The 13,213-nt window shown below is 43.9% G+C and overlaps 1 protein-coding gene and 1 pseudogene across 6 annotated transcripts in view; one reads left to right on the top strand and one right to left on the bottom strand.

Annotated features, from left to right (window-relative positions):
- Window positions 1-9,062, top strand: part of Dcx-emap (Doublecortin-domain-containing echinoderm-microtubule-associated protein) — a 32,439-nt gene extending 23,377 nt beyond the window's left edge. For all 5 annotated transcript variants that reach the window (XM_076792259.1, XM_076792257.1, XM_076792258.1 and 2 more), the window contains 13 exons: window positions 444-677; window positions 1,259-1,375; window positions 2,917-3,148; window positions 3,239-3,534; window positions 3,851-4,015; window positions 4,102-4,197; window positions 4,270-4,407; window positions 4,636-4,896; window positions 4,953-5,210; window positions 5,510-5,672; window positions 5,774-5,956; window positions 6,248-6,343; window positions 6,587-9,062. In XM_076792259.1, the coding sequence (XP_076648374.1) occupies window positions 444-677; window positions 1,259-1,375; window positions 2,917-3,148; window positions 3,239-3,534; window positions 3,851-4,015; window positions 4,102-4,197; window positions 4,270-4,407; window positions 4,636-4,896; window positions 4,953-5,210; window positions 5,510-5,672; window positions 5,774-5,956; window positions 6,248-6,343; window positions 6,587-6,855 (2,508 nt within the window). In that variant the 3' untranslated portion in view covers window positions 6,856-9,062. The remainder of the gene's footprint in view (window positions 1-443; window positions 678-1,258; window positions 1,376-2,916; window positions 3,149-3,238; window positions 3,535-3,850; window positions 4,016-4,101; window positions 4,198-4,269; window positions 4,408-4,635; window positions 4,897-4,952; window positions 5,211-5,509; window positions 5,673-5,773; window positions 5,957-6,247; window positions 6,344-6,586) is intronic.
- The window catches only part of LOC143356528 (thioredoxin pseudogene), a 129,714-nt pseudogene that overhangs the window by 49,398 nt on the left and 67,103 nt on the right, over window positions 1-13,213 (bottom strand). The gene's annotated exons all lie outside the window — the stretch shown is intronic.

The raw sequence follows: 13,213 nt of genomic DNA, 5'->3' as shown, positions 1-13,213 counted from the left end.
TCAGTAAATGATTTGTTTATAGACAAGGTATTTCCATTAGTTTCTCCAACACCTAAACTAGTGTAGTGGTTAGACTGATTTTTATGCGTTTATGACAAAAATTAGTGCGTGAAACGAAAATAATACAAAACCCGAGAAAAATATAAGTAGGTTTGCTCAATGATCAACACGTTCAAATTAATACTTTATCTACCGGAAGCCTATTAACTAGGCTAAATTACGTAATGTAATCCAAAACGATATTATTAGACCTGCAGGTGTCCTATCATTTGTAAGTGCCTTGAATGCTTGGTTTGTGTTTGTTCTACTCAATCTTGTGATAAATGCATAAAATCCGTAGTCTATTGACGAGAGTCACTGTAGATCGTTTGAAAGCAGGCGACTGCGACTTGCGGTTTGCAACTGTGGATTGACAAAATGTTTTTATCGTGTCTGTGAAACAGCCGGCCAGCTACGGAAAGAAGAACAACACCTGGTACACCAGTCCAAGTGGCGGAGGAAGCAGGGGTGGAGCAGGTGTCGGAGGCAGTGTCGGAGGCTGGCAGAGCAGACCACCTGCGGTGGCGAGTCTCAGCAGGAAAGCTTCCATCACCGACGAAGCACCACCCCCGGGGGGCGGAAAACCTTCCTCCGGACGCGTCATACGAATCGTCAACAACCACGACCACACCGTCCAGGTGACTAGCAGAAAAATATCATCTAGATACATGGCAGTCGCGGGTAATCTCAGGGAAAAGTTTCTAATCGGTCTGCGACACGAAACATGTCGAGCTCGAGCCTTTTCCAACCCTTACGAGGCACGCGTATCTTCTATATAAAGCTTCAACCCATTGCGCTACTGATTTCTGTATATGGGTGGAACTACCCCCAGTGGGTAGAACTTCTTCGTGGTTTGTAATTTCCTAGAAGAAGAAAATTTCAGTTGTTACTATTCCTATATTTTCAAAATGGTTGGAGAAGTAGAATTTCGTTTCCGTGAACTGTTCTTGTGAAATTAAAATGACTGGTACCTGTTTTCTAAAAAGTTGCTACTTCTTCAAGTGTTTGAATTGCAATGACTTGATCATTGTACGGGGACTCTCAAGACGTTGCGACAGCAGACGTAACGCGTCTGCATTCTATACAAAAGTAAACTGAAAAGAATTTTCCTTTAATTTAATAATGTCTTATGTACGCGAACGTGTTAAGAAATAAAAACAAAAAATCTACTATAACAATGTAGGAAAATTGATTAATATTTCGTTAAATTCATTTTTAGTGCCGCGTCTTGTTGAACCTCCGCACCTCGCAGCCATTCGAGGAGGTACTGGAGGACCTTGGACAGGTGCTGAAGATGAATGGGGCCAAGAGGATGTTCACAGTTTCAGGTCAAGAGGTAAACGCATTTCGATTATTCAGATATCCCTTGTACGCCTGAGAACCGAGCTCGCCAGTGTTCGGTTCGATTCTACGTGTACGAAACCGTCGTTCCAAGTGTTCAGACACCAAGCCAATCCTCGAAATTGTCGAAACAAATGACGTAGATTATGATCGATACGTTCGTACATTCGTGAACGACTCGAAACGTGGGCGACTCGAAAGTTTATCAGCGATTTATGCAAATCCGAAGACATTGGCTCGGCATCGTACTTATAAAATCTGCTTGAATAATGTTTGTCCATAAATATGCATGGGCCGGCGGGGGCAGAAGCGTCGAAACGAAGCGTGACGATATTGGGGTCGACTTCTTGACTCTAAATGGAATCGGGTCGCCGCTTAAATCTCCCATGAATCGTTTCGGATCGTTCTATCCTCATAGACAATGTGAGGAAACTATTAAATCCCCCAATTTTCCCCGTTGTTTCAACAAACACCGCGTAGGGAAAAGAACTAGTCCAATACGTGGCCATTGAAAATTTTATCCCTTTGGAGCCATTTTAACACTCAAAACCAAATTTTTCTTCTCACCTAAGGGTTAATAATTCTCACCCAAGAGTTAATAATGTAAAAACAATTTTGAATAGTGGTGTAATAATTTTTAGTGGCGTCTCAGAGTCCCCACTCTAGTGCAAAGGGTTATTATACCATTGTAAAATTGAAATACCGACCTACCAGATGCTTAAGGGAGTCTTGGCGGGGTTAAAAAATTAATGAACCACCTGGTACACTTGCAATAATAAAGTATAGTTGTCAAAGACGTGGTCTAGGTTCCAGAACTGTTCTCGAGAATTTTTAGTCGAAATTACAGCCCCAGAAATGCTTACCAGTAGAATCGGATAGCATGATTTTGTAACCGATTCGAGGGGGTGGTAGCAGCGCGAAGTGGGTCGGAGGCCCCCGTGAAAAAGGTCAGAGATCCATCTTTTCAGGTCACGACCGTATATGAATTTCAAATTGGCCAATTTTCCCTAGCGAGCATTCGGCTGCCTTGTACATCATCGTGTACGGGCAACGATGTCTACGTCAACAGTGACGTTCGCGATACGATCCCTGCATGAGGAAATGCCTTGGTTCATTCATTTTAACGGCGGCCCCTCCTCACACCACATCCTTCTATTTTTCTTCGGTATACCATTAGTCATGCACTGATTGCATCTGCAATATTGGAAGAAACGTTCCGTGGCCGTTCGGCGCATCAATACCTGTAATAACACCAATTCTTTCAACTTTCTGCGGCACTGCCTGCAAATCTTCATTATCGCCGACAATTATTCCGAGTGCAGACCATTTCTAAGCATTCATCGCACTAAATCCATGCTCTTTTTGTTTGCCAGCGCCACACATTTGTGACGACAACGATTTTGTACTCGACGTGAATAAAATCAAATTTCGTTGTACGTCATTACTTAGAATTATAACTAGCGAATAACTTATAAAATCGAATAACTCTTCCGAGTAGATAGAATAGTATAAAGTCTCTGTTCGAATCGCCATCAGGTGAGGAGCTTCTCCCAGCTGAGGAACGAGTTCGCGGACGTGGACACGTTCTACCTGGGTACGGGATCCGGAATAGGTATAGTTGGCACGGTGACAGCGTCTCCAGCTAGGAGATCGAGGTCGAGGGGACCTCCCACCGTGGTGGAGGACATAGGCCGTCAACGACGCGCTCGCAGCAAGAGCAGACCCCGGGCTTTGTACGCCCCTGACTCCGACGTCGTCCGAGTAAACGGTTCTCCATGTCGTTGACCTACTCTTTACACGATTTAAGGCGTTCCAAGTAAATCGATCGATTGACGAACTGTGTACTTTGCGCGAACAGATTACAGCGTGGTGGAGGTGTTGCGCGACGAGCCGGCCCGAGTGACGATCAGGGGGCTCAGACGATCGTTTTATCCACCATCGCACCTACCACCGGTGGATAACTCGCCGCCGGATAAGAAGCTGCAGCTCGAGTGGGTTTACGGGTATCGGGGGACCGATACGCGAAGAAATCTCTGGGTCCTGCCCAGCGGAGAGCTCCTCTATTACGTCGCTGCCGTGGCTGTTCTCTTCGACAGAGAGGAAAATGCACAACGGCACTACGTCGGCCACACGGAGGACATCACCTGCATGGAGGTATGCGCGGTGTTCTTGGCCTTAGACTGCCGTGTTGCACACTTTAATTGGTTTAACAAGGAACGCCAACCAATCAATCACCGATTTTGATGAAACTTTGCAGATTTATCCTCAGACTAAAACCTTCATTACCTTTACAATTTATCAAAAATTGTATAGCTTATCATAGGGTCTGTGGAGATTGAACTGGGGCATGTATTTTTGTCAAGTATTTTTGACTAAACTGTAAACGTGGAGAGTTCCGTCAGAATCGGTGATCTATTGGGTAACGTTCCTTGTAAGTTGACAACGAGCGTCGCAACGCGTTGCTCGACAGGTTCACCCGAGCAGAGAGCTGGTGGCGTCGGGACAAAAAGCCGGCAGACACAGGAAAGCGCAGCCACACGTTCGCATATGGTCGACAGAGACCCTGCTTACCCTTTACGTGTTCGGGATGACTGAGTTCCAGATGGGCGTCTCGGCGTTGGCGTTTTCGCAGCTGGTGAAGTATCGTGTTCTCGCGTGCACGCGACCACGTTCGAATCAAAGAATTGTCGGTGTAACGAGTTTGCGTATGTGCTTGCGTAGAATGGGGGCAGTTACGTGTTGGCGGTCGACGCTGGCAGGGAGGCGATACTCTCGGTGTGGCAGTGGCAGTGGGGACATTTGTTGGGCAAAGTGGCGGTAAGTTTCTTCAATCGTCCCATTCATCATCGACGTCGAAATCTGGTCAATGAATTTTATACATCCTTGCAGACTATGCAAGAGGACCTGACCGGAGCTGCGTTTCATCCTCTTGACGATAATCTCTTGATCACGCACGGTCGGGGACACCTGACCTTCTGGAACCGGAGGAAAGATGGGTTCTTTGAGAGGACCGATATTATTAAACCAGTAAGATTTTTTTCATTGTCTACTGGTTGTTTTCGTTTGCAACAGGTTCATTCTAGGGTAGGCGTGGGTATAGATTAGTAAAACACGCCTACTCGGGACTTTCTATATGACAGAAGCAAGACAAACAGAACAAAGAGTGCCATTCACGCCTGTCCTAAACTGTATTCTCCGCATTTAACGATTATTAAGCATTGTCGTTTGCTGATAACAATGTTGTCGATATTTAAGCCGTCCCGTACCCACGTGACGAGCATCCAGTTCGAGCAGGACGGAGACGTCGTGACGGCGGACAGCGACGGTTTCATCACCGTCTACTCGGTGGATGCTGACGGCGCCTATTTCGTTCGAATGGAGTTCGAAGCGCACAACAAGGGCATCAGCTCCCTCGTCATGTTGTCAGAAGGCACTCTGCTCTCTGGCGGAGAAAAGGACCGCAAAATTGCAGCGTGGGATTCTCTGCAGAATTATAAACGCATCACCGACACGAAGGTACGAGGTCTTTATATATTTGTCGAATAGCTTAGTTTAACTGTATTTATTTTTAGCTACCGGAAGCTGTAGGCGGTGTCCGTAGCATCTATCCCCAGCGACCTGGACGGAACGATGGAAACATATACGTGGGAACCACGAGGAACAATATTCTGGAAGGTTCTCTTCAGAGAAGATTCAACCAGGTTGTCTTCGGCCATGGTAGACAGCTGTGGGGACTCGCTGTGCATCCTGATGACGAGGTGTTCGCCACAGCTGGTCACGACAAGAATATTGCTTTGTGGAGGAGGCACAAGCTTCTGTGGACGACGCAGGTGACTCTTCAGTTCCTAAAAATTGTATACACTCGTTGATTAAGTGATCCACATTTCACATTGCAAACTAAAAAGTAGAGAAAATGGATTACTAGACTGCGGATTTTTATACAGAATCAAAATTGTCTGCGTCCATTTCAAGAAAGTGGAGTTATAAAATCTGTACTCTATTTATTATACATTTTTAGAAATGTGTAAAAATGAAAGTGTAAAAAGATATTACTCTGTAATATTCCAACCATCTTGCTTTCCTCTACTTATTGCATACAAAGTTCTCAAACGTTAATTCAATCGTCCAGGTGGGTTTCGAATGCATCTGCATAGCATTCCATCCCTTCGGAGTGGCCCTAGCTGCCGGATCCTCCGAGGGCCACCTTCTGGTCCTCGCAGCAGATACTGGAACTGCTGTAGCTACCCTCAGAGTTTGCGGATCACCGTTGTCCTGCATCGGCTACAATCCAAGTAAGTCATAATCTTAATAAACAATATTTTCTCTTTACTATTCATTAAAATAATGAAATAATCAACTACCTCAACTGGTTCACAATGTTTCCATCAAACAGCCGGAGAGATAGTGGCAATGGGATCTCAGAACGGCAGCGTGTACCTCTTCAGAGTGTCCAGAGACGGGTTCTCGTACAAGAAGAGCAACAAAATCCGGGGAACGCAGCCGCTGGTCCAATTAGACTGGAGTTCGGACAGCAGGTTCCTTCAGACTGTCACTCAGGACTACGACCTAGTATTCTGTAATTATCATCAACCCTTTTAAAACCCTTTGAGTGCCGTATCTTACAGAAATGGGAGACGGAACTATTTGTCTAGATTTACAAATGCATTTTGAATGTATCAAGTGTAGCGGTTGGGACCTGCTAAATACCAGAAGGTTTAAAGACTACTCTCAGTATCGTGAATGCCAACATTTCAATTCTCATTTCATTCAATAAATGATTTTATGGAATTTTTAATACAGTTAGTTTGGCACTCAAAGTGTTAGTAAACTAGTAAACATTTTCTAACTACTTAAAAATTGTCCGTAGGGGACGTGAAAGCTTTATCTTCGGAAAAGAGTCCGCTGGTCATGAAGGACGTGAAGTGGTACACCCACAATTGCATGGTGGGCTACATGGTGTCTGGTGAGTGAAGAGACTCTGAAAAATCACAGAAACAATGTAGTAATACCTAAAACTCTGGAATGTGTAAATTTATACCAAAATTGAGTTGGTGAAATTATTCGAGACAGAATTATTCGGATATATTTCCCGCTGACGTTACATTGCTCTCAGCTGTGACCGCCACAAGGCTTGCTGAACGGGACTGGTCTACACATTCCTGCCGCAGTGCCCTTACAAAATTACAGTCGAAATATTTGATTTTAGGAATGTGGAACAATCGTTACTACCCCCTAACAACCGTGCTAACGACGTCGAGCAGATCAGCGGCGCACGATATGCTGGTCAGCGGGGACGCAGAGGGCTACCTGAGACTGTTCAGGTACCCTTGCACCAGCGCAAAAGCCGAGTACGTCGAAGAGAAGGTGTACAGCTCGCTGGTGGCTTGCGCCAGGTTTCTCTACAACGATCAGAACGTGGTCACCGTCGGTGGAACCGACGCCGCGCTGATGCTCTGGGAGCTGGTCGACGAATAAACGGCTGAGAGCCATTCCAACGGAGTCTTGTTCGCTCGCGGATCTCAGCCAGGTCGTCGATCGTCGCTCAATCCGCGATAACGACTTTTTTTTTTTATCGATTAGCGAACCGTTTAATCTTATCGCTGGACGAGCGATTTTTCCCGAAGAGACGCCACGACGGTCTCTGAACGACCCTCCGCGACCTTGGGACCGAATTCACAGATCCTCCGCGTCGCGTTTCATCATTGTCTCCCTCCCGGGCTCGTGAAAGTAATCGGACACTGATTTCCGACGGGTTAATCACCGTCTTGACGAGGAGACAACGAGCCCCGGCTAACGAAGATCGCTTAGGCGGTAGATTGTCTTGGTACTTTCACTTTTTACAGCGGACTCGAGCCATTCCGCGCTCTCGCCATTCCCGAAGACGCTGTTCGAGCTCCTCGAGATATATATGCATCTTCTGATCAACCGGTAGAAGATTGTGTAGACATTGTTGTTGTCCGGGCCCCCAGGACGGGGCCCGATAATCCCCTCGCTACACGTTCTGTTATTAAAGCAGAATAATGGATTTGTGCAGAAACTGTATAATTTATTAACAGACAGCGAATTTTATGCATTTCCGACAAAAATCAGTCGGTGCAATTTAAAACGGTGAAAACATTAGAAGAATTATAAAATACTATTGCATTATTCTCAACCTATTACGCATATTAAGAAAGAAAATTTCACTTCAGCTTGTTGCAATTAAGATAGAAAATTTTTATTTTGCAGAAAGATCCGCTCTGTCCATTAGCATAACATGAAGGAATTATTCACACGCGTTCTCGGATTTCTCAATCAATTTTTCACCTTCTAACTTGGAAAACAAACATGGATCTTGCGAGAACGCGTGTGAATAATTTCTTCATGTTATGTTAATAAGTTATATGGTGTCTGAACGAATCCAGTCGCCTGCTTTAATAACACGTTCTGTATGTACACCGCACCGGGAGGCTGACGGAAATAGAACGAACGTCTCAGACCTCCTCCGTGCGAAATTCAAGTTTTCACATTGGAACGATACGAGAACAGAATGTTCTGTTTAGTGAAAAGCATCGTAGACACTGCGGGGGATGATCGAACGCGCGGTGGCTGACGAAGACGAGAGACCGTTGTTGATCTTTCACGTTCTTACCCTGAAGGGCGATGGAAAAGTAAGAGGTTCTAAATCGCCTCTAATTTAAACTGTTTTTCGTCATCTTAAGGACGTCTTGTGTTTTTTAAATGGAATGCTATATTTTTGTTTCGGTATTATGATAGTAAGAAAAAAAAGTTCAGCATGTATCCTTCTGTATATCTTGTTAGTTTGTCACTGTTCTTTCGGGCAAAATTATAAAAGACCGACAGTGGTCTCCCATTTCCGTCGATCACCGTAGACCAAGTGCTGAGAACGTATCAGAAAACATGGAAAACCGTAAAAAAACGATTAGACAATATTGAAGAGATATTGTAGACGCTATTTGTGGGAACGAGGGCTGACGCCACAGTCAGCCTAATCGTTCGGGCGACACGTTTATGGGGTTCGCGGACTCTGAAGTAGATAGGGGACAGGAAGATCTATCCTCCCTTCTTGTTCATCGTTCGATAACGCGTTATCGAAACGCGGTGTACGAAGAGCGTGGAAGATAACGCGTTTAGAGACAATTCGAGACAAAATGAAGAAAATACGCGCGTTCAGGAGCGTGCGATCGGGGCGCTGGCGCCCCTTGGTAGCCATTAAGCGACGAACAATAGTTGTAATCCCGTGACGACGGGACTGTTTATTGTCACGAAAGCGAAACAGAAAACACCCACGACTCATGCACCCATGATTCAGGGCACGACGGTTCAACCTATTTATTCTTCAACGTTTCGAAGATCCTACGGACAAATGCTGTTGCGGGTCAACGCGCCAACCCCGTCGGTACCCTACACCCCTTGTTCACCGTTTCTAGATGAACGACCGTGGATTGGAGTATAGTGTATAACAGAGTTTAAGCGACATGTTGCTATCAATGAGATAATGTAGACGTAGACACACGAGAAACCTTGTCATTGTTAGTCGCGGTAGGCCGTAAGCACGGGATCGTCACTGCCAAGGCATCGAATTTCGAAATTTGTTTCAACACGAGGACCGTGTTTCAATTACGAATCTCCTCGGCGAGCGACTTTATCCACGGAACTGCGATTGGAGTAACGTTTAACCATTGATGACTAAACTATCATGCGTGGAAATGACACCAATAAATAATACAAATATCGTGCTCCTCTTATCTAACAAACAAAAATATTTTACCTTGGAAAGAAAACGGATACAGGATATGCAGAAGTTACATTTGGTGGATCGTTTCATATCGCAGGATTCAAACTTCGAATTGTCATTTTTACGAAAGTTTAGTTATTCCGGGTTAAGGTCCGTAATGCAATCGATCTAACTCGAGACTTTATAGAGCTAGTTGTTCGTAAGGTTGACTTTAAAAGTTAAATATTGGTGTTCTAGTTGATTCTTCTAAAACGAGACGTTGCATTATTTTCTAGAGCTAGTCATCCGTAAAATTGACTTTAAAAATTAACAAAGTATTAATGTTCTAGGCGAATTTAGCTATTGGTACGTGAACAATGTTTCTAAAAGTGTCAGACTTCTAGACTGACTCAGGATTCAGTCTGTGGCTTGAACAGTTCAGAAGTAATCAGGAAAAATCATTTTTCCACCGATTTTGTCTTTGCGACAAGGCAATTACTGTTCGTGTAACGATCTTATAGATCCTCTAGCTTGATTTTTTACAGCTCCAATAGCAGTTTCGCGTCACAGGAACCACTTTTTTACGTTCTACATGACCTGTACTTTTGTAAAACGGGAGCAGTCGAACGGAGGTTCTTCAATAATCGATATCGAAGCTTTCCGCCGCGCGCAAGTTTGCGAGCAATTTGTTAAATCATTTGCATCATCGTGTTTGTGTCCCGCTTGCGTCGTATACAGAAAATTTTGATTCCATTGAGAACAGTTCGAGGAACTGTTGTACTTTGACGTTGTTGATGCAAATGAATTAATGTACCCGTGCAAGAGAGATTGCGAAAGGTCGAGTGTCGCAGGCAGGACTGAATTTTGGTCTTCGATGCACCCTGAAAACAAAGAAGAGAGAATAGAACGAGGAGGATTCAAACGATTCCCCGTAATCTTTAGCGTAAAGACGTAACAGTGTAGAGAAGCTATCTTACTACAATAAATTCTGCACATTAGATACACCACGATCTTATCCTTGCCGTTCACGAGTTCCTTGACCGCTCGGTGGCGATGCCTGGGTACATTTTGACCCGGTGAAAATTTTCTTCGGCGAGTTTATTCCACACGTAGTAACGATTCAAAAAAATGTTGGTAGCATTTATGTTGTTTCTTTTATATTTTTATAAGCAGTGAATAATTGTGACGATGATTATGAAAGTGAAGCAATTTCTTATTTCTTCGAGATACTTCGACTTCTGCACCTGATTTGATAACAGAATATTTTCTCGTATAATCATTGGGCTGCGGATTTTAAAATTTATTATTATTATCAACGTGCTGGTCAAGTGTCCACAGTCTGATGGTAAATCCTATAAAATAAACGTAATAGAATTAAGAATAACGAAGGATAAAGGGAGCAGAGAAGCGTGAAAATCGTTTTAAAGGAGAACACGTTACCTCAACCGAATGACCGGCGATAGCAGAGAGACGGCTAGTGACTCAAAGCGATTCTTTATTAATAATCTGTTCTTTTACACTATGAGTGCTCCTGGTAAGCATCTAAGAGGTTCATCTCTCGGTTCCACACTCTCAACACACACAACATGGAAAAGTGATCGCGCCCGGAGTCGATTTGTGCTGCTTTTCCTCGACCGTCCGCATTCCCCGCGGATTTTCATCTTTCTTCGCGGACGATCGACGCTCGAGGAATGGAAATGACGACGCGTCCGACGGGAAGAGGAGCAAAATAAAAGCCGTGTTACGTTCATTCAGTCTCTGAAACGGCGTTGTTGCGCGTGCAAACAGAGGAAAGACGAATAACGAGACGGTATCTCGTTTCCCCCTATTGTTCGGGTTCCTGTTCTCTACATCGTGGCAGTCCATGATGGTCCTGATCTAGAAATTTATTAACAGGTAGCCAAACAATCAATTTTCAAATGTACTGTGCCTCACCCGATTGATTGAGTGCCCTTTACAACAGAGGAGCATTATTCGACCGAACGACTTGGAATTGTTTCAAAAGATTGTATACGGTCGAAACGGCGAGGCGAATATTTTATAGTACAAAAATTATAGCAAAATGTCGCCAAGCTTCTTGATCAGGACCACCGTTGTCCTGCGACTATCATCACCGTCGAACTGCAACAAGGAAGCGTGGATTCAACGAAAAAAATCCGTGGAACGTTAACAAACAGAAAAATCGGCGAGATTTCAAACCGAGAAAAAAGTTCGCATTATTTAGGTCAAAAAATGGCGACTACCGGCGTCGTCCCACCACCGTGATGCACACAGACTAGATAAATACAGGATCCCCCGCCACCTCTGTTCCATTTTACGCGCGAAAAACGCCGATAGAAAAGTTCATTTTTTTTGTCTTTCGTAAATTTTTTCGAATTTCCTCTCGTCTCGGTACGCGATAGAAATAATACTTTCTCGACAAGCCCCGGGTCCCATCGTCCCTCGAGATCATGCTGTCTTCGCTCTCTGTCTTCTCATTCTTCGTGACCACGCTCTCCCACTCTCTCGCTCTCACTTTCTCTCTCTCTCTCTCTATAAATAAATAACAACTATATGAAACAATACGCTCGGGTCCTCTAAAATTACACAAATTTACAGGTCTACAGTCTAGAGTCTTTGACCGATAGTTCGCCTCTCTCTCTCCCCTCTCTCTTTCTCTCACTCTCTCACTTTCTCTCTATACAACGCGCTCGAGAGTCCTCGCGACTTGCTTCCTTCCACACGCGACCAAACAAACTGGAGGAAAACAAAAACATTCGAAGAAAAAACACTACGATCGGGTGTGCTGTACTCTCTTCGACGCATTCCGCAGGCGACTGACGGTGATCCAACGATCGAGGGACGCTCCCCGCATCGATCATTATCAAATAGTCGACGGCGAACACCCGGACGAGCTCCTTGTCGATCGATTACAATTTTTACAATTTTTTTTTCTCGAGGGAATGCATTGTCAGTCGCAAAAGTCTCGAGACATTCTCTAGATATAGTGTATCCATATTCTCTTTAGTGCTTAATGCTCACTATAGAAGAATAGAATCTTATTTTAGTTCAGAGAATGAAAACGTTCATACCTACAAGAAGTTAAGACAAAATAACTTTTTTAAGAATGGACCAAACGACTGTCCTTGAGCTGTTACCAGAATTAATTCATTAGATCTTCAATACAATATTCACTATGTGTACAGTATATGTCAAAGTACTGCAAACTATTTCCTATTACAATGCAATGAAGACATCGACTGCATTTCGTTTTTTAAATTAGTGCAAGAAGGCAAATATTTTTAAGAAAGTTCGATTGAATTGAGACCAATTGCCGAGAAGTATGTGTAGAGACTCTTATGACTGACCTCATCAAATTTGCACAAGCCAATTATTACAAGACTTATTTGAGAAAGAATAGAAAATTATTGGACACGTATTATAACATATGTGAAACAAGTGTCCAATATTTTTTGAGAACTACCTTTCTCGCAATCAACCAAATCTGTTTGTGTAAATTGTACATTTTCCCGTCTCTTCTGAATTTCAGAACAGTCGATGCCGGTTGTCTCCTTCTTCGTTTCTTTGTTTATACAGGAAAGACGCGTATGGCAGCGGCAAGACAACCAGCGATTAGCAGTTTCGATTTTTTTTTGTTTCTTATTACAGTCGAAAGACACGGTAAAGCCAAAAAGAGGAAAAATAAACGGTCAGTCTTCTGTCGACCAAACACGTGCTCTCGGACAGTACAGCGAACAATGAGAAAACGCTCGTAATTAGGCACGGTACTTAGAATTTGTTTCGCGCATCACCTTGCCCTTGTCTCGCGTTAGACACAGCCGGGATAAAGCACGCCCTGTCTTCGCTATCACATTCATGCTACGTAAAAGCGACACAATTTCTATCGTATACAGTGCTGATTTACGTCTCTTCTTATCCCCCCTCCTTCCTCGCTGTTATCTCTTTAACGGAGCATCGCTTCGTCACCTACAATCGAAGCAAACTTAATTGGCCATCGTACTCAGGCAGTTATTTGCAGACTGCGGATTTTATGCAATTATTGCAAACCGTATAGGTACAAATACAGAAGAATTCAAGAATACTGTTCTACTTATTCATGTCCTTAACACTAGCTTT

The sequence above is a fragment of the Halictus rubicundus genome, chromosome 8 (genome assembly GCF_050948215.1).
Source record: "Halictus rubicundus isolate RS-2024b chromosome 8, iyHalRubi1_principal, whole genome shotgun sequence".
NCBI lineage: Eukaryota > Metazoa > Arthropoda > Insecta > Hymenoptera > Halictidae > Halictus > Halictus rubicundus.
Note: the sequence above shows the minus strand (reverse complement) of the source record. Positions and strands in the feature narration are given on the sequence as shown.